Source organism: Syngnathus floridae, chromosome 8 (assembly GCF_059516105.1).
Source record: "Syngnathus floridae isolate MCC-2025c chromosome 8, RoL_Sflo_1.0, whole genome shotgun sequence".
Lineage (NCBI taxonomy): Eukaryota > Metazoa > Chordata > Actinopteri > Syngnathiformes > Syngnathidae > Syngnathus > Syngnathus floridae.
Window position 1 is genome coordinate 10,368,786 of NC_142420.1, and position 20,265 is coordinate 10,389,050.

Sequence of the window (20,265 nt, forward strand, 5' to 3'; positions counted from 1 at the left end):
TTTACCCCGTATTATAAAAGTATTTCAAAGCTGAAACGATGTGGTAACAGGATTTGGGTGTGTTGCCATGGAGATGAATGCTCCAAGTGTCACAGCAGGAGCTCACCAAGAGAAACCACCATCAAACCGCTTTACTGAGTGAGAACTCTTCCGCTCTTGTTTTAACATAATAAGACCTGCTGTAGCTCAATGTTGATTTTAAGCAATCAACAAACAAATAATGGAAAAACAGAAATAATGACCGTGAATCTCGAGGATTGGGGGAAGAAGTATATTGTGCAGGTGCACCATATGAAGCAGAATTTTCATCTCCTCGCTTTGTTGTTTTTAGGAAGCGTTTGCATGCTTGGGATTCTTTCAGGGACATGGTGGATTTTTTTTAAACCATGCAAGCTCACAAAGCTATATATTTGAAAGCCAAATGCAATGGAAAATACTGAACTGGGCAATTGTTGCTCATGCCAGCCCCAGTGAATGAAAGACGGAATGAATGAGCAGACATGCTCCACTAATGAGCAGTCCAAATGACCTGGAGCTTTTCAAGGAAACAATGCTGCAGACACACGCAGAGTTCCCCAGACTGTAACTACTGCAACATTTTAATAGACGCACAACTGCACAATGGACCACTAAAATGAGGAAAAGTCAGGAAAGCATTCTGACTTTAAGTTTGCTAACCAACAGTGTTAACTTCCTCTTGTTCTGTTTGTCTCTGTCAGCAATGAGAGGACAGTTGAAGGTAGACATTATTAAACTGTGTATTCACTTTTTGTGACATTTTTGCTTGGTGCTGTGCAGTAGGATTTTTTTCCCAATGTAATATATGCCTTGACTCAATAAACGCTGTGAAACAAGAGGGCAATTAGGCCAGTCTTTGTGCTGATGTGCTTTGCTGCCATCTTGTGGGCATAAACGGTCTGTGGCTTTGTTCTGAACATTAGAAGATTTTAAATTAAAATTTGTGGAGTTACACTACTGAAACGACTGGGCCTGGCATATAATGACTATTATAATTATTAAACTGTTTATTAAAAATAATAAAACAGTCTGCCATTTTAATAACGTCACTCATTTTTTGTATTTGTCAACATTGAAACGACAAATACGTGTAATGCCGTTTTCTACCACATGAGAGAGCTAGTGTATCGACACGACGGTGTTCAGCGCGATGGAACAGCATTTGTGTTTGTTTTTTTTATTAAAAAAATATTACTAACCCAAATCTCATCCAACAAAATGTACGTTGACATTTACGGACAATCAACCACATTTTGATGACTTAAAGCTGCCTGGGGATTTGAATAAAGTTATTCTCTATGTGTCTATGGCACTGGAAGTCCACTATTTAGGACAGGAAGCTTTATTTTAATCATTTTTTAATCTTCCTTTTAATTTGAACTGCTGTGTTGAAGTGTGAGTTTGCAATTTTCAGAACAATCACTATTTTCATTTTTTGCTAAGACTGTCGGTATGAGTGTGACAATAGATCTGTTAAAAAAATCATCCCGCTATATTTAAGCACTGTATCAATTTAAAATAGAGCACAACGGTAGCTTACAAAATACTGTTCGGAATAAGGAAATACATTGATTATTAATTTCCAAGATTATATGAGCAAATGGTGATATTGTCTATTGAGACAAAGATTCGTCTGTTCCTTCTGATAAAACAGGGTAAGAGGACTGAAATATTGTTGCGTATTTGTTTGCAAATCACTGAAATAGAGGAGTGGGCATAAAAAAAGGGGGGGGGGGGTCATGCATCGCGAAGCAGTCAGTATTGTTCCTCCTTCGTCATTGGTTGGCGTGACGCGCTCCCACCCTCTCATAAGTGCGCTCCTTCCACGGATCGTGGCAGATAATCACAGGCCACCGTGGGAGGGAGACTCTTTTTGCCCACCCTGGGATGCTTTTTCCCCCCACTCGACAAAGAGCACAACCAGATTCCGGACGCGTTTGCATCTTTGCGCACATTTCGAAATGACAGGAGTTTTTGAGAACCTCAGCACTGATATGCACTCCAACCAGATGACCTCCACCAACTACCACAGCTTGCACAAGTCGCAGGAGTCGCCCACCTTGCCGGTATCCACGGCTACGGACAGCAGCTATTACAACAGCCCGCAGCACGGACACTCGTGCGGCGGATCGCCCTTTGGACCACTCGGTTCTTTCCAGTACCAAGGCAGCGGGGCCGGTGCGGTACCGTACAACTCGAAGTCTTACGACATGGCGGCCTTCAACTCGTCTTACGGCGCCTACGGCAGTTTTGGACCAAGCTCCTCACCCACTCCTGCCGAAACGGGTATAGAACACACACTTTGAACTTAAAAACACTGTTCAGTCGTAAATTAGAACGTGTATGCGCCAACAGATACATAGAACAATAAAATAAATTGTTTTATTAATCCTAAATTTATAGAACTGTAAAAAAATAAAATAATTAAAATTTAATTCGAATAAAAAAATAACATGCATGCATTGCATGGTCACATTTTTGTTTTCTTCTACATGCTACCTTTATTTCTTGTATCCACAAGTTGCTGAAACGGTGGAAATTTCACCATTTTCTAACATGTATTGCTTTATTTTATCTCATGCTTATATGCAGTAATATAACGGGGGGGGGGGGGGGGGGGTTTGATTCAGTCCACGCAAAATATTCAGTGGAAAATACTTGCACGCACACCCGTAAAGAAAAAAATATATAGCCACAAAAAGATTCTGTGGAAAGTCCTGCATGCATACGCCCATTGTAATAAAGTAACAAAAATAGGTTTGTGTTAAAAGACAATGTTCAATGTCAAATTATAACTTGCACGCACACGGCCATATAGTAAAAACAAAAGTGATACTCCCCCGAATCCAAATTACGGACCCAGAGCCAAAACCGCAAACAACATTCCAATGTCCTCCCGCAGAAAAAGAAGAGAGCGAGCCAGAAATCAGAATGGTGAATGGAAAACCAAAGAAGGTCAGGAAACCTCGAACCATTTATTCCAGCTTCCAACTGGCCGCGCTCCAAAGGCGCTTCCAAAAAACGCAGTACTTGGCGCTGCCCGAGCGGGCCGAGCTGGCTGCCTCCCTGGGCCTCACGCAGACACAGGTGGGTGCCTGACCATTAAAAAAAAACAAAATAAAAACACGCCACATCCCCATGGAGAGCAGAACCAGTGCGGCAATAACATGTCATCTACTCCATAGGTGAAAATTTGGTTCCAGAACCGCCGTTCCAAGTTCAAGAAGCTGTGGAAAAACGGCGAAATCGCACCCGAGCAGCATGTCCCCGCCAGCGAGTCGCCTCCGTGCACCTCCCCGCCCAGCGCATGGGACTTTCCACAGACTCAAGGCATGAGTAACTCCACGTTACCTCCGAATGGCAGCAGTCCGCCCAACAGCGGCAGCAGCAGTGCCCCCTCCTCCTCCTCTTCCTCTTCTTCGTCGTCCTCTTTTTTGGCCAATTACTCGTGGTACTCCAACACGAACTCAATGAGCCACCTGCAGCCCGCTCTGCTCCACCACAACCCGGCCATCACTGCCGGGACAATATTCTGAAGAAAAAAATCAACCGGTGACGCTGGTGTTGAAAAATATACGCGTGCATTCATTTCTGGACGTCTGAGCGGGTCCTACTTTTACGCGCGGAAGGAAAACTGTGGACGTTCGCCACATTGACCCACATTTTGGCGGTTATTTTTGTATTTATTTATTTTGTTTATGTCCAGGGGTAAATGAATGAATGGATGAATGGACCACTTTTATGCTCGACTTGTTATTTTTTGACATGCCGTTTGTTGATTATCATGTTGCCAAATTCCAACCTTGCCCGTCAGTGATGTAGCAAAGGTCAACTGTATCGTGCCTTTTTCGACTTGACCTCATCTTGTGTGATATTTAGTTGTGGGAAAAAGAGCCAAAAAAATAAGAATCTTTTTGGACCGGTTTTCATTGTCTGCAAAAAAAAAGATCTGATATGTATTTGGAAACACAAAACACAATAATGATCTTGTAGAGCTGTATATCTCCACGTTTGTGTAAATATTACTTTTTGATCACTCATGACTTTAATTTTTAAAGGCGATTGGTACAAACATCCGTTTTCCACCGCAAGCTACTGATTGTCCTTCATCTGATTGACTTGGATCAAACTTAATTGTGTTTTTGTCTTATTTATTTGTTTTTTTTACAGTGCTTCATATGATTATTTAAATAAACATGTTTCCCGTGAACGCTTCATTCTCCTTTTCCATGTAAAGTTCTGCTGCTATTTATACTGACATAAATAGTAAAGGTTTTGTACACACACACACGCACGCACGCACACACACACACACACACACACACACACACACACACACACACACACACACACACACACACACACACACACACAGTTAAGTGTGTTAGGGCCTACAGTGATTAGTGCCAATATGTTATTGACAAAAATAACAAAAAAAAACATAAATTAATAACCCAATATTGCCTTTAAAACATATTTAAGCATTTAGATAAGATATTTAGTTTAGATAAAGACACGGATGGATGGATAGATAGAAATGTCAATATGACGTCAATATGATTATGAAAATAGAATATCACTTGTTTCATCAAATCACTTTACAAAATGTGAACGTGCATCATTTAACCACTGCAGACATTTTGTTGTGATATTGACCTAAATTATTCCCACTCTAACAGCCCCTAAAAAATGATAACAACTGAGCCTCATTATTTTTGATGCCCAATTTTGTGGCTTGCATGCAGCGAGCATCCCTTTTTGAAAGTGCAACTTGTAAATGCCACATGCACTCCCGGTTTCCTTATTTGTCCTCGCACTGTGCTGTAATTCCACTCATTATGAAAACCTGCAATTACTCCCATAATTCGGCACCATTTCAGGCCTCCTAATACGGGGTGTCATTTTTACCCAAGACAGTCTCGAGCATCAACATTGTCCAACTTGCATGTACACAATAAATGGCAACTATCAATGCATATAGTTTTCAGCCCAAAGAGTAACTTGACTCAAGTATAATTAGATCCGAATTAGCCTGAATTGCGGGATAACTGCTGCTTTAAATTTGCAGCGGCAAAAATTACTCATAATTTCCCCCCCCACCCAAAGATTACAGAGACCTCGAGTGCACAATGTCATCAGCGTAATGAGGAGTAAACATTTATGCTAATAATCGGCATTTTCTCCCCATCTGCTATAAAAAGGGGAAATAAAGCAGGAGATTTCCCAGTCATATTCGGATCTCTGGAGCTCAACATGCACGGGTGACGGATTTTTTTCCCCTTATTTCTATTTTTGAGCTGAAATTGGAATTTAAGCGCTTTGGGGAACTCTTGGATGCTTATTCATCCTTAAAAGCTTAAAGGTGGGTTATACATTTTCCTATCATGCATTTTGAGATTTTAATGCCTTTTTATTTACGATAAGTTGCCATGTATATTATGTATATTGCATACATATCATACCAAATTGAAGCTTCTCCTTGCATTGACAAGCTTGCATGCAGTCTGCACCTGCAAGCAATTTGCACTGCACGTCCAAAACAGCCAGCCAAGACCCCGCTTGCATATATGGCAGCTCACCTACATTTCCCCCTCCTCTATTTTACACCAGGATTTATTTCAAGGCTCTATAACTGCCGATCGGCGCTTGAAAGATTCTTCGAGGAACCCACAAAGCAAAAGGTAGAAGAGAGAGAGAGAGAGAGAGAGAGAGAGAGAGAGAGAGAGAGAGAGAGAGAGAGAGAGAGAGAGAGAGAGAGCAAAAGAGGGAGAGAAAGGAAAAATTGCTCATAATTAGCCCAGAGATGGGAAACTGCATTAGAATAAATAAGGGCGAAATGACTGTAATTATGGCGGGTTTGATGGGCTCGGCTCGGTATAATCAAGAAGAGAAAGCAGCGAAATAACGCTGACCCTCTTGGATGAGCAGCTGCGCCTTTCTCGGTGCACAAGAAGAGCGGCCAAATTGACGTTTCGCGCAGCACAACAATACACGGGCTTGCTTCGTGCATGGAGAGAGAAACACGCAAGGATTCGCGAGGTGGGCGTGGGCACGCTGCTTGGACATGCGAGTTTGATGTATGAAAAAGAAACAAAGAAATAGGAAGCGCACAGGAAGAATATAACTCGGTGTATCTTTGCAATATGATTTTATTTTAATGCAGTATAGTTATTTTATTTTTTATGTTAGTGCATTTCATTTAGACGTATATGTGCAAATCGGATTTTGATAATATAGTATAAATGATTTCATAATTAATAAAATTGTGATTCTATACGTAAAATGATACCATAAAAATCAGAATAATATCATGAAAGATTAAATCGTGTTGTAATTGTAACACGCTGACCAAAATATATAAAAATACATGCATGTATAAATTAAATACAGTTCTCAATAAAATTTATTTTTATACAACACTATTTTTAAATTTTTCTTTTATTTAAATTTTCATGTGCTCCAGTTTATTTTATTTCAAACATATGTAAGGTGTTAATATCAATTGATATTTTTTGCTTGAAAAACACTACTTAAAATGCATTTTAAACCCGAAATGGTTAGGCTGAGTATTTTATCAAATGGTAATGGATGGAAATGGCTTGCGTATTTGGAGTTAGGAGGATTTTACTTTTCTGTTTATTGCCTGCCAAGTGTGGCACTGCAAATATTGGATCATACATAAAGCTTACAAAATTATATTTTCATAAACTATGGATCCCAAAAAGGCTCAACGTGGGGGGTTTTCCTTATAGTTTTGGCCCTTGCTTTCCCCGTCTTTTTGCAGCACCTGCTTGCGCATGCAGGAGTAATTATTCAGTAAAGCCCGCAACGCCCCCCCACCCCACCCCACGATTGTCTTGAGGAAAAAATTAAAAGAATACGAGTTGTTGAATTAATCCAGATTTTCGTGGCAAACCCCCCCCCCCCCCTTTTTTTTTTGTGTGTGCTGACAACATCTGCAGCAGCAACAGCAGCAGCGACACAATAGGCTCCAAGCCAAAAATGATCATAAATCATCTTTTAGCCATTTGCAGTGTTGTCATGCATGTGCACGATGCTTTGTGTCAACACCTATAAAACAGCGCAGCTCCACACACGGTTCTTCACATAAGTTAAATCATTTTACTGCTTTGTGAAAATGTGCACAGTATGTACATAAAGAGCCAATAAATTAAAGAGATCAATACAAAACTATTTTTTTTCTGTGGACTAAAACACATGTGGACGAATTACAGCAAGCCTAAAAACCTTTCACAGCCAGTAGAGCACAAAACAATTTGGGTTTATCTATAAAACACAGTGAGAAATGAGCTGCTAGTCCTGTGGGTATTTCTTTTTCACCTCTTCACATAACTTGAAAAGCTTTTGCTCGCGTATAGTGCAGCATGAACAACAGAATGTTGTTTTCTCAATTTAAACACACAAATAGAACACAAGACTGGCTTCAATTGAAGAAGTAAAAAAATCCCAATAATTTAACTTAAATAATAAACAAGTTCATACAATATGCTCTGAATGATAACAGGTATATTTATCGATATAATTTGGTTCAAGAAATACTTATGATTGGCCTTGTGATGAATGAAAAGTGATGTCATCATAAATAAACAATGACATTTCTCTCAAATGTGATTTTCAAAAATAAAGAGCAGCCCCAAAAAAAGCGCTTGTGAAAGATTTCATACGTGGAGGTCATCTCTTTCAAGTTTCTTAGCGTCATCTTCATCTGGTTCCGGAATGAGGCGCCCACCACTCGTGAGGGGGGAGCAAACGCCCACGCTCCGAGCTCAAGCTTTCCGGGTCCCCGCGCCGTGGCGTGGCGTGCATGGCCGACGTGAGTTCACATGAGCTGGGAGGATTGTTGCATAGACTCCTGGTGTGTACCGGCGTACCACGACGTGTAGGCTGGGATATAGGATCCCGTGGTGGCGCCCACTGACGTCTTCCCACCGATCGGCGAGCTCCAGGCGGGCGCCAGCGTGGGAGACCCGCTAGAGAGTCCGCGGCCTGTGGCCAAGGCGTTAGTGTCAATAGTGCCACCGCCTTGCTTCATCAGTTTCTTGAACTTGGACCTTTTATTTTGGAACCAAATCTTCACCTGCGCGAAGGTTCCGAAAAGAGAGCAGCAGCGTGAGAAAATGGGCGTTGCTACTTAGACGCGCGGAGAACGTCACACACCCGCAAAAAATAAATAAACAAAGTGAGACGGGAAATTAAAACAACTGTCATCAGAAAACGGGAACTATACAAAGCTAAGTGAAAATAAAATAAAACACTAGTTTCTGGAGAAAACGTGTCTGAATAGTGGAATAAAAAATACGCAATTAAACTTAATTGTGGTCATTAGAACAATAATAGTATAATTGCATTGCGTGAATATTTGTAACATGCATCGCAATTAAGAATCGGTCAAGAAGTATGGAAGCAAAAGCACGCCGATAAATGCGAGGCGACTAAAATATCGTGAAAATAAAATGCGTAAAACAAATAAAAATAGAATAGAATACTTGCCTGTGTCTGAGTGAGGCCCAGAGACGCGGCGAGCTCGGCTCTCTCCGGTAAGGCCAAATATTGCGTTTGCTGGAATCTCCTGTTGAGAGCTTGAAGTTGTAAACTGGAGTAGATGGTCCTTGGTTTGCGGATCTTTTTCCCTTTGCCGTTGAATCGGACTTCTCCTCCCTCCACCACAGCGTTCTTGGCACTTTCTGGTGCTGAAATGAAAAATTAATGAATGCACGTGGGTGGGAAACCGGACTATAATTAGCATCGCAATTGCAAACATCGGTTACGCAATAGGATCCGTTTTTCGACGCGCTTACCTGGCTCTTCTAAGCGGGTCTGAGGCAGGGCCGAGCTGTTCTGGTACGTTTGAACCGAGCTGAGGTACGGACTGTTGGAATGGCTTCCCACAGAGTTGATATAAGGATAGGCTATGGTTCGGGGGAAGTTCGGGGCCGGGCTGTAGCTGTCGTGCTGTCCGTGGCCTGCAGAATGTAAACAGTGCACGGGGTAGTGTCCGTGGGACATGGAGGACGGAGACATTTGCTGACCGGCGGGCCCGAACTCCATGAAAACGCTTTTTCCTGAGGCGGGACTGTTAAGACTTTCTGGGATCGCTGTCATTGTCATCTCTTCCGGCGGCTCTCGTCCTCCTCCTGCTTTTGTTGTTTGAGTCCAAACCGGGAGGGCTCCCAATTTAAGTCGAACCGCTTTTTTCTCCTTCCATTCATAAGAAAATGCAGTTTGTTCCCGTGAAAAGTCCCAGGTATGATGCTGCGGATCGAGATAAACTCCCCCAAAGGTTTGAATCTGGTACTCATGAATATTCATCCAAGGCGGCCGCTGATTGGTTCATTGGCTCTGAGAGGCGAGCCCATTGGCCCGGCTGCCTTCGAGCGACCTGAGCGAGGAAGACGAGCACACAACCTCAGGGCTTCAAATCTCCGTCATCAGCAGCACAAATGACAATTATCACTTTCACATTAGAATTGGGATTAATGATATTTGTATACAAATTGGATTAAGGTCAGACCAGCGGATGACGTAACGCTGTTATTGTAACCCGATTCATAACACGCACGTATTCTTATTGTGAGGAAAAATGTCAAACATAATTATTCTTAATTTTTTCAAACGACTTCACAATATTAATAATAGCAATAACTGATGTGAGCTCGTAATATACAGAAAAAAATGTGCTATTCTACGAATCATAACAGTAAAGAGAAAAAAATAAAGTTCAAGCTTGTTAAAGCTGCTGACCGCTTTAATGAATGTCATTGTAATTAATGCTCCCAATGTGCCGTATTAGCATAACGCAGAGTTCAATTTTCATAAGTAGGCCGGTAATTAGTCACTTGCAATGGCTCGGGGTCTGTTACACTCGCACAAGCATAAAGGTGAAACAGTATGAATTTAATGTATTAATGCGTTTCTACATCATTTATTATTATTTTTGTTATATTTTAACACAACATCCTGACATGAATTCGCGTGTTAATCCTGCTTCATATTTAAACGCTTCTTTCATCTGTCGTTTTTTTTGCGTGTGTGTGTGGGAGGGGTTGCGGCCAGCCTTCCACAACATGAGCAATTATCCCTGATAATCTGATTTAATCAAATTGACTATTGGCTAAAACACAAAATACAGGATTACACGTAAAAAAAAAAAAAACGCACTCAGGTTATTAATATTAAGAATTTACCGTGGAGCTCAGAAGAAGCTGCAGATGAAGCCACACGTGTAGTCTGCGTTTGTTTGCATGCGAAGGAGCAAAAAGTATCCGCCAGGAGTTCGGTTCTTCATTCCGGACTTGTCGTGCAGGCTGCACGGAGCTGATGCAGCGGCAGCCGACTGCCTCCATCTCCACCTGAACAACTCATCAAAGCCAGTTAAATTCCCTCGCTGTCATTAGCAGCCCAATTACATAATTGCATTGAAATAAAGCAGCGGCAAGTTACAAATGCGAGTGGCGAGCCTGATGTGCACAGATGCCAGTGTGCTGCCTGAACTTGAAGATTCTCTCAAATATAACCAAAACTGGTCCCCTTGCTGCCCACCCCCTCTCCCTAAAATAGGCCAATTTGAAGTGATTTCTCTGGGATTATTACTTTAGGGGGTGAAATGCTTCAAGACTTGCTCTATCAACAATGATAATGACAGTACAGCCGATAATTATCATCTTCCAGAACAGAGGACAGATTTTTATGGGCACTTGGTGGGTGCGACTGATAACTGTCATTATTTTTCCCGCGATTACAGTATCCACGAACTGGAGCTGCTCGCACAACAGAGTGCAAGCAAATGTGAAATAATAAAGTAGTGACACTAATGATAAGAAGGGTAATGAAGACTTTTTTTTCCCCCACGAGAAGAGTTTTTTTTTCACAAGAGAAGGAATTTAGTTGTCAGTGGACTTTCAATCCCTACAAACAACCCGTTTTGTGAAAATATATATTTTTTGTTACATTTAAAGACTGAAAACCTTGCAATATCGTACGCCAGGCCAATAGTGGGCGATGTCACAGAAATGATCATTAGAAGCGCCTTTATACAGACTTTCGATTTCAGTTACATTTGACCAATTAGTCTAAAAAAATCAATCAACAATATTATTAAAACATCTGAAACATTTTTTTTTACCTCTTCAGAAATGTAAATGATCAGATTTTACGACTGTGGAACCAATAAAGATAACATTATCATATAAAGTGGCATTTTAATAAAAAAAAAACATTTTTGGGGTATTTTTTGTACAACAGCAAATGTTTAAATTTTGGATCTCAAAAGGATATTTTAGCTTAAAAATATAGAATTTACAGATGATTTTGGCAAATGTATCCTAAACCTTAGTTCAAACGCTTTCTGTACTTTTATTTTAAAATATTTTAAGACATGAACTAACTGACCACCAGTGTGATTAACAAGAAAAAAAAAGTCCTCTACACGTGGCTAGGGGCAGGATTCATTAGAAATGAAGTAGCTCGGCGGCTGAAGGGGCTTTAACACCTGCCGCTCTTCACCTGAGGAGAGAGAGGCATGAGAGGTGGAGGTGCTGGAAGGAGAGAGAGAGAGAGAGAGGAGAGGCCAAGATGTCACAGACTTCATTTGAATGCAATGATGGAGTCCCCCCACCCCAAACCCACCTACCCCGCCTCCCTTTTGCCCTTAACCACCTTCCCTCCAAAGCCACATTTGAACAGCCACTAAATAGTATTCTGACCAACAGGCTACACAGCTCCCTGCCAAGCGTGTGATTAATTACTGCAAGCTTTTCCTCCCCTCGTTCAAACAGGCTCGTTTATTCACTGCTTATTTTGTAATTGAATTGAACTGTATTATTTGGATTGAAGCACATTTTTCCCATGATTATTCCACATGATGGCTTTTCTTTTTATTTCATTCTCCAAGTGGGTTAAACAAATGGAATAATAGCATTTTTATTTTTTGCTTTTTGTTAATCCAGTCGTTTTGCTCCCATCCTGTAATTTCAGGCACCAGTGAGCCAAAGTAGATGCAACACAATTAACTGGATTCAGTGTCTATTTTCATGTTCAATGTGGCGGCAAAATGTGAAATTGATTTGCTTTGTGCCTACATCAGACAGAAAAAAAAAGAGGAATTGGATTGCTGAATGATTGTTATGAGGACCAAATAAAATTCACGATAGATTTTTTTTTCTTATCAAAAAAACAAAACATTTTCTTGTGTACTTAATTGAATTTTTTTATTTTGACTCGAAGGTGTAAAAAAAATGATCAAGACTGATTGGGAGTTATACAGAAGTGCTACAAAACAGCATATAAAGTTAGTATTTTGACTTGATGTCTTTTTTCTTTTCAACAAAGTGTAGGTGAGATTGCACAATTTTGGTATTTCATAACGTTTTCTATCTGGAACAGATAAAAAAATATGACTGTATATATAATATAATAATATAATTGAGATCACAGGAAACTCAAGTCCATTAGACTCAAATTACCTGATACCATTTTATTATCCATTACAATACGGCTTTGTATTATTCAGCACAGACAAAAAGCTGAATGGATCTTTGTTAACCTGGAGTTTCTCACCTTATTATTAAAATGCAACTAGATATAAAATCCATATTCCATTTATTTTTGTCGTATTCCAAGCAACTGTATTCACAGGTCAGAGTGTGCAAAGGCCTTCAGCGAACCGGGAGAAATGCCCCCCCCATTACAGCAGCAGCAGGGGTCAGGCCAGCATCCCAGCCGCTTGAAATGGGCTGCAAAATGACCAATTACCCCAGCCAAGTCCGGGCGAGGAAGGAATTTGAAAAATATAGCTTTTGACTTAATTCAACTTAACTGTAAAATGAAACAAGACATCGAGCCCACTTTGTCTTCAAGTTAACAGCTGGGGCATTTTTTTGGACGTTTCAGGTTAGAATGCAAACGAGAAGAAAAAAAAAAGAGCTCTTATTGAATTAGCTGCCCGCAAATGAACCGACATGCAAATTTGCCAATTAAGCCATTTGTCCGCGGAGGGCCGGCCTGCTTGACATTCAGCTGCGGCTGCAGCGCCTTTAGTCCCCAAGTCCCTCATTTTACTTTTTGTTCCGAGTTAAGTCTGCAACAAAGACAGGAAGGAGGTCAGCACTCAGCCAACACCTGAATGCGCCTCTCCTTTGGCTGCTCCCCTTGATCCCCACAGTCTGTGCCTGTCATTAGGCCTAATGACGGAAAATTGTCATGTTGATACAAGTCTTGCTCTCCCCCTCTCGTCTTTGTATAAGTAGAAGGTGGAAGCACCATTTGAAACAAAGTTCTTTGTGACTAAAAGGCATGGATGTTGCATTTGTACTCAGGCGGGGCAGGGAGGGGAGGAGAAAAAGAGGCCGTCCATGCTCTTTCCATAGCCGGGTATAATTATTCATACTGTGACCTTAATGATGCGCTCTGTTCATTCTGCATCTCATCCACGCGGCAGACCCTCAGCGGAGCCCTGTGTCAGGGAATATGAAAAACCCATATAATGAAACCATTTTGGCTGATGGAAAAAAAAAAGGGAGGTCTGCCGAAGCTGCACTTGCTACAAAGGCGGCTCAATTATATGAGTAATTGTGATAATTTTCCCTCCATTCACTTCTTTATGTGCAAGGTAAAAAAAAACAGATGCTGAAAGGGAAATTACTCAGACAATGTATAATCGCTTGAAATGGTCACAACAGAAAAGAAGAGGGGGTGGAAGATGACTGCAAGAAAGTAGGGCCTATAAATAGGGATGGGGGGCAGTTAAATGCACCCTCAGAAGCTCACAGACACAAACAAATAGCTCGTGTGAATGGATAAAAAAAAATGGTTCAATGGGAGAAAAAAACAAATGGGGTAAAAGCAGAAAGGTACATATGCAGCTGCCTGAAAATTAAATTCCTTTTGAAAAATTTCAGCCTCTGAAAATGCACCCCCCCATCTTCATCCTTGGCTATCATTTGTTGTTCTCTGACAGGAAAAGGATAATTACCCTCTCTCCCTGGCAAGAGGACTGACATGTCCTTTCCACGCCTGGCAGACAGCTTGAAGAATCATTTGAAACCTTTTTTCTTTATGTCGGAACGTGTTTTTTTTCTATATCGCAGAGTGCATTAAAACGGTGAGAGTAGGTATACGTTTAAATGCGAAATTTTTGCAACTATCAGCCTTCTCAGTCCTTAAAAAAAAACTATGATATGAATTAAAATTTGGCTGAAAACAAAAATTTCCATCAGACATGACAAGGGCAGCTTGACAGACCAAAGTTATCTGCTTGAAATAATGAATTAGAATAAGCAGGGAGGAGGGAAAATTAATCAGCGTTATTGCACAAACATTGAGCGTATAAAAAAATAAAATGAAAGAAACTAGAGCAATAGACAACAAAATGGTTGGGCTAAGAAAGAAATTGTAAATACCCAAAGATAAGTCAGTGACATCACTGCCACCTATTGACCATGTCTGTGGCGGCCATTCGGGAATCTTCCCTAAATTCCCAATGGCCACCACACTCTTGTAAGACTTGCTTTCATGACAAACACGAAGATTCCCCAAAATTTGACCAATTGGTATGGTATAAACCAGTCAAACCAGCAAGACTTAGCTGATATTACCAGCCAGGGACACTGGTGGACGCCACTTTCAATTACATAGCAGCAGTAGCGGCGCTATAGAGAAAGCTAAACCCAGGCTGTCAGAGATTTTAATAAAAGTAGAGAACACTGCCGGGAAAAGTGTGGCTGTCTCAATAGAGTGATACAGACAGAGCAGGGCTGTCAATGGAGCCCCTAATGACAGAGTACGATAATGACAGGCCCCGGCTAAAATCAGCAGGAAGAGGAAGATCAATCTGCTGCCAGAGAGGGAGGGATGCAAGGAGGGGAACAAAAACGGCGAGCTCTTTCTTTTCTATTTTCTCCGTTTTATCTCATCTGATGCATACGTCTTCCTCTGCAGCTGCCTCGCGTCGTGGCGGGGCCAGCCCTGCGTTAAGCACACAGGCGGATCAATAGCAATTACAAGTCCCTCACAGCCTGACGCATCACAGCGGCACAGTTGACATTTCACTCAGGACGCATTGATCCCCACCACGCACAATATTCCAGCCTCCCAGTCAGGAGTCGGGCCCGAGGTCCGGCTGGAATTGAAAAGCGACCGAGGGGGGGGGCGGTTAAGCGGCGGCTAACCAGCTGCCGGGGTAAACAGCCCGTCATGCGTCCGTCCTTTTCAATCTTCTGCCTTTGCTGACACGGCTGGCGGTCTGAGAGGCAGAATAAGAGGATGAAAGTCTGACCTGGGTGAATTATTCATGTGTGCACTTGAACTGTCTCCCTTGTGTGCGCACTTGTCCAATGGTCATGTTGGGGATGTCGTAGAATCCATTTATTGGATGGACTGCTATATTTTGTGTGGGGCCTAACTGCAAAACACTGTCCTAGAAATAATGCTCCATGTGTTTTAAGTAGCAGTTGTTTTAAGGTTTATAAAGACCACAACATTCACATGATACCGTATGTTAGCATTAAGCTAGCTGATTTTTCTTCGATGAACTAATATGGTTTACTTTTGCTGTTTAAATTTGCGATTGGCTTTTGTCTTAAGCCAAATTGACAGTTAGCTTCAACTGGGAGCAACAAATGATTTAAGTAAGGCCGCTTTAGTGAGTGTCTTCTTTTTTGTTTCCTCAGAGTGATGTTATACGCCATTTCTCAGTGACGCCATTTCTACTGGTGCTGGAACACAATCAAAGATACTTTTCTGCATCTTCAAAATAACATCTTCAATAGCACTTAGCTGCTATACCAGATCAAAAAACTCAGATTCTTTAAGTTGTGTTCACACTAACATCAACAAACAAGTAATTATTCCTGACTGTGACTTCAAGACACAGCTACACAAGTAGCCATGTTTAAATCTCTGCTGATAGCATCTGAGCAACAGGAAGCCTGAGTCAAAAATAAACACGTGGCCTGATTGGGAATTTCAAACAAACCCTGCCTGAACAAAATCACGTTCAAATTCAAATGCAACACTCAAGAACTTGGGCCAAGAGAGAATTTAGAAGCTTGTCCAGGATCTGGAATACTTCAGTACTTGCATTGTTTGAGACACGCTGGCATCAATGCCACTTTCTGTCTCAATAAATTAACAAACGGTTGACTAACATACTAACATGGTGCGTCATAACTGCTTGTTGCGATTTTGTTAATTGGCCTTGGCAGAGGTCAGTGCTCTACTGAGTGACGATTGATTTACACATTGCTAAAAAAACCACACATTTGCACAGTAGTACTGTAATTTCGTTATAATAAACACTCCAAAAACAAAGATGGATTTTTCTCAAGACCTTCAGAAAATAGACGGCTAGAAATGTATCATTTTTCAAAGATCATATCAGATTATAAATACTAATCCTGTGAAATAAAGCCTATCTCGGCTAATCTCCAATAACAAAAGAATCAGTTTAACTCCGTTGGATTTAGGTCACAGGTATTCATAATAGCAATACACAACACCTGGCGTGACGGAAGCTTCACATTCCACGACTGCTCCTAACGCCATAATTGAATTCTCTGCAGGAGGCCGAAATGTGATCAAATCAATTGTTACCATCTGACTCCGTGTGTGCCACCGGTAGGGATTAAAAATTGTTAACGGATGAACCCACACATGCATAACAGACACAATGCAAGTTTGTGCTCAATTTGAAACTTTAAACTCCACGGACACGGCCGCTGTCATCACAGTGTGAGCTCAGCAAGACTGCAGGGGGGAAAAAAAAGTCTACATGAAGATGTGCTCAACAATACGGCCTTTTAACACAGATGGGGGTGGTGGGCGCACTTCTTGTCTCACTTGTGTGACAGAGAGACACTAGACCCCCCCCTCGCCTCCCTCCTTCCCCGGGCTAACACAGAATTCCTGCCCATCAACACTCACCTCGCACACCGACTGAGAAAACGTTCCACTCCAGAGCTTGCAGGCAAGTGACCAAGCAGCATGTTTGATATCTGCAGCGAGACAAAAATGAGTCGGACAAAGTTTGACCGAATCGGAGAATCGTGTGATTGAAAGCAACTCACCAAGTACAATCTCTCGGGACGCCAGTCAACCTCCAAATGGAAATTAGAATCAAGTTTTGTCGGAGTATCGCCATAAGACAATTAAAATGCTCCGTAAACAATTTTCTGAATTTGACCCAATTTTTTTTTTCAGTTATAATGTCATATAACTTTGAGTATGAGTCACTAAAAACTCGAGTGCACGCGGCACTTCTGACTCCATGTGCTCCATATCTCCGACGACAATCAATTATTATTTTTCTCTTCCAGCTTCACAAGGACAAATGAATGTTTCTGTAGCAACGGCGCGAATCATCCCTTCTTGCTTTTATCAGACAAAGACTTAAATTATACCCAAAGGAATTTAATAGAAAATTATGCCCCAAGTTCAATCTTGAAGCTGAGACTGAAAGAACATCACGTATGCCTGCATCCTGATAAAACTTTGATAAGGGTACGCTCAGGCTAGAATGTCTTAATAATTATTATAATTTAAGATATTTTAAATACATTAGGGCCAGTGAAAGCTGCACCCCCGTCCTGTTCTTGCTCAGAGGAAACACCTGCGGAGAGCAACACATGTTGGTCCGCCCCACCGTCTTTGCAAGACTGCGACCTTGTTCTCGGTTTTTAACACTTGTAGCTCTGGTTATTGTTTACATGTGACACTAGGGAGAGTCTGACTTAAAGGCATGCGGTGAGTGTTGCTGGTGGGCAGATAAAAAAAAAAAAAAAAGAAACACCATGGTATTAGCACTGAATGTTCGTACAAATGGCCCCCTCTGAAAAACTTTGCTCCCACCATGCAAGCATTGTCGAATTAGCCCCAGAGCCAAAGTGTGGACAGCAGCTGGAGTGCAAGAGTCAGCTCTGGTAGTGGTGATAATCAGCAGGGAGGATGTGGCGAAAGAAACCCTCGGGGAGGAGGGTTGGCAGAGAAAGAGAACGGATGAAGGGGGGGGGGGGTGGCTGTGATCTTGCAGGCCCAATCAAGTGGAGACGAGGCCTCATGCAGTGTAACAACACACCAACGTGCCACGGCACACAACATCTTGGACACAGAGCAGGTCTCTCCCTAACCAACTGCTTAACCCCTTCAGTGTGTGTATGTGTGTGTGTGTGCTGGGGGCTCCCCTGCCATCATGCTCTCATCACCACGCACTAATCAGCCTCGCAGACAGCAGCTGCAGGGAGCCTCGCCACCGACCCGAGCTGGAGAGGCCGTTATCCATGCCGACAACAGTAGAGCGCCGCAGAGACTAAGCGACTTCCTCCCTTAAGTCCACTTATGGAAAGTACTGCAATGACTACTTGTTAAATTAAGTCAGCTAATGAGATTCTGCAGGTGTACCTGTTCCTAATTTTTAGATGGGATTACAATATGGGCGAAACTTTCCGGCAGAGGTGACAAAAAAAAGCGGTAGGTGCCTGGGCTCTCTCGTTGTCATCCACAAGATAATCAATGAATGCTTCGCCTTGCCCAGGCTCGGAGGTGAACAAGCGAGTCTTTGAGAAGCCCCTCTGCCAGTTAGACAGAGAGCTCCAGGCCTCTAACCCTCAGGGGTTAACCTCTCAAGCTGCCAAGCAAAATACTGCAAGAGACTCGCAATTATAGAGACAGTCAAAGGCCACATGCAATTTTCAGCGCTATTTACACAGTTCGAAGCCACCCACTAACCCCTCCCCCACCCTCGCAGAAATGCCAAGGATAGGTAGACAAGACGGTAGAGACAGATGAAGACTTTTAACCTCCTAAAATACAATCATATCTGCAGAAAATGTAACAAGTAGCCTTTTTTTTTTTTTTAAATGACCCATGCCTCGGTCCAGGTGAGTGCGGTTTGTATGTAAAATCAAACAGAGGCACCTCCTGCCTGGCCAGTACAGAGTGGTTCTCGGGGGATCACTGAAAAGGGGGGTGGGGGGGCACAGGGTGCAAAGGGGCCCCCGCAGCCTCTAACCCACACAGCTGTTTTCCAGGTCCAGAGTCTCTCCAGAGTCTTCCCTGTTTAGGGGACCGGCTGCCCGGGGGCCAATGTGCTCTAATAATAACAACATCAAGCATGAAGGCCTCGGGGTCAGACACAAGCGTGACCCTCCCCATCACAGCACCAGACTCTGGACAGGAGCCAGGACTCCAAGACCTGCTGCAGCCTGGGAGAGCTGCAATTTCCTATTAAATCCTCAAGACTAATTTTTATCCCCCCCAAAAAAAACTTGACTTGATTCACCCACCAAGTCGCACATTTTAACTTTTTATTGTCTTGGGAAGTTCTACTGCTCTAATTAAAAATATTATTGCTGCATAATAATGTATGACTCCGCCCTAATCAGCCTCCGTAGCTTTGCCAGCAGTGCACTTAAGGTTTCTCAACGACCTGGACAACGGGGAATACTTGGCCTTAATTAGCAAAGAGCATCTGGCCAACGTCATGGCGTGTCTGTGTGCGTATTTATTTAGTAAACTGGAGCGTAGTAACTGCGGGTGAGCTTCACACACGTGTTGCTGTCGGATTGTGAGTGACACGTATTGTAACAGTGCGTACGTGTTTCCAATCTAGATGTTGGTGTGTGCTTAATCTTTACTGAGCAGTTCTTCTCTTCCAGCAAATGGGACATACAAACACACTGTAAGCATTCTGGTGCAGTTGAGAGAAAAAAATTACAGGCTATTTAGGGATGTTGTCAAGAAGAGTAAAAATAAATCACTCTTCCACTTCATTTACTTAAGGGCCTTGTATAAAAAAGGCTTGTTTCCTGCTTGTTTGCCCTCTAGCCTCACATTTTTATCACTTCTTGTAATTCACGAGAAACTAAGATTATTACACAAGAGCGACAAGTCCTCAGTTAAAGGAGAAACCTGTCGTCACAAGTTCCCATTTCTGCTGTAGGCCACCCCTCCCTCTCCCTGGGGTCTTGAGAGAAAGCCAGCCCAGAGTCGCTTTCGGATCAAAAGCACGGTGCCGAAAACATCAGCAAGCCAAGTCGCGGCGCGCACGATCGCAGTCGCCATCTCCAACCTGACGAGATTACACAGCGGTTTCCTGTCTCCTCCGAGCTGATAGCATCGGACTGGCTTCTCGCTCCGCTCCAATTCGGCTCGCTTGCAGCCTCAGATAGCACCAATTACATCCTAATGGGGCGGGTTTAATTGGAAAGTACATCTAGTGAGTCACATGGTCATCCA

At 42.3% G+C, this 20,265-nt stretch overlaps 2 protein-coding genes and 1 long non-coding RNA gene across 3 annotated transcripts; 2 read left to right on the forward strand and 1 right to left on the reverse strand.

The window, feature by feature from the left end:
• Positions 1-1,839: 1,839 nt before the first annotated feature.
• On the forward strand, positions 1,840-4,228 carry dlx2a (distal-less homeobox 2a). Its single transcript, XM_088383124.1, has 3 exons — positions 1,840-2,304; positions 2,921-3,105; positions 3,204-4,228. The coding sequence occupies exons 1-3, from the start codon at positions 1,980-1,982 to the stop codon at positions 3,552-3,554; spliced, it is 861 nt and encodes a 286-aa protein (XP_088239250.1). The 5' UTR covers positions 1,840-1,979; the 3' UTR covers positions 3,555-4,228.
• A 972-nt stretch (positions 4,229-5,200) lies between these two features.
• Positions 5,201-19,390, forward strand: LOC148394499 (uncharacterized). The gene is made up of 2 exons (XR_015859867.1): positions 5,201-5,380; positions 19,059-19,390. It is a non-coding gene; the product is annotated as an uncharacterized LOC148394499 (long non-coding RNA).
• Positions 7,118-10,541, reverse strand: dlx1a (distal-less homeobox 1a). Its single transcript, XM_088383123.1, has 4 exons — positions 10,224-10,541; positions 8,838-9,418; positions 8,530-8,729; positions 7,118-8,116 (listed from the first exon to the last, which is right to left on the reverse strand). The coding sequence occupies exons 2-4, from the start codon at positions 9,346-9,348 to the stop codon at positions 7,859-7,861; spliced, it is 969 nt and encodes a 322-aa protein (XP_088239249.1). The 5' UTR covers positions 9,349-9,418; positions 10,224-10,541; the 3' UTR covers positions 7,118-7,858.
• Positions 19,391-20,265: the final 875 nt, after the last annotated feature.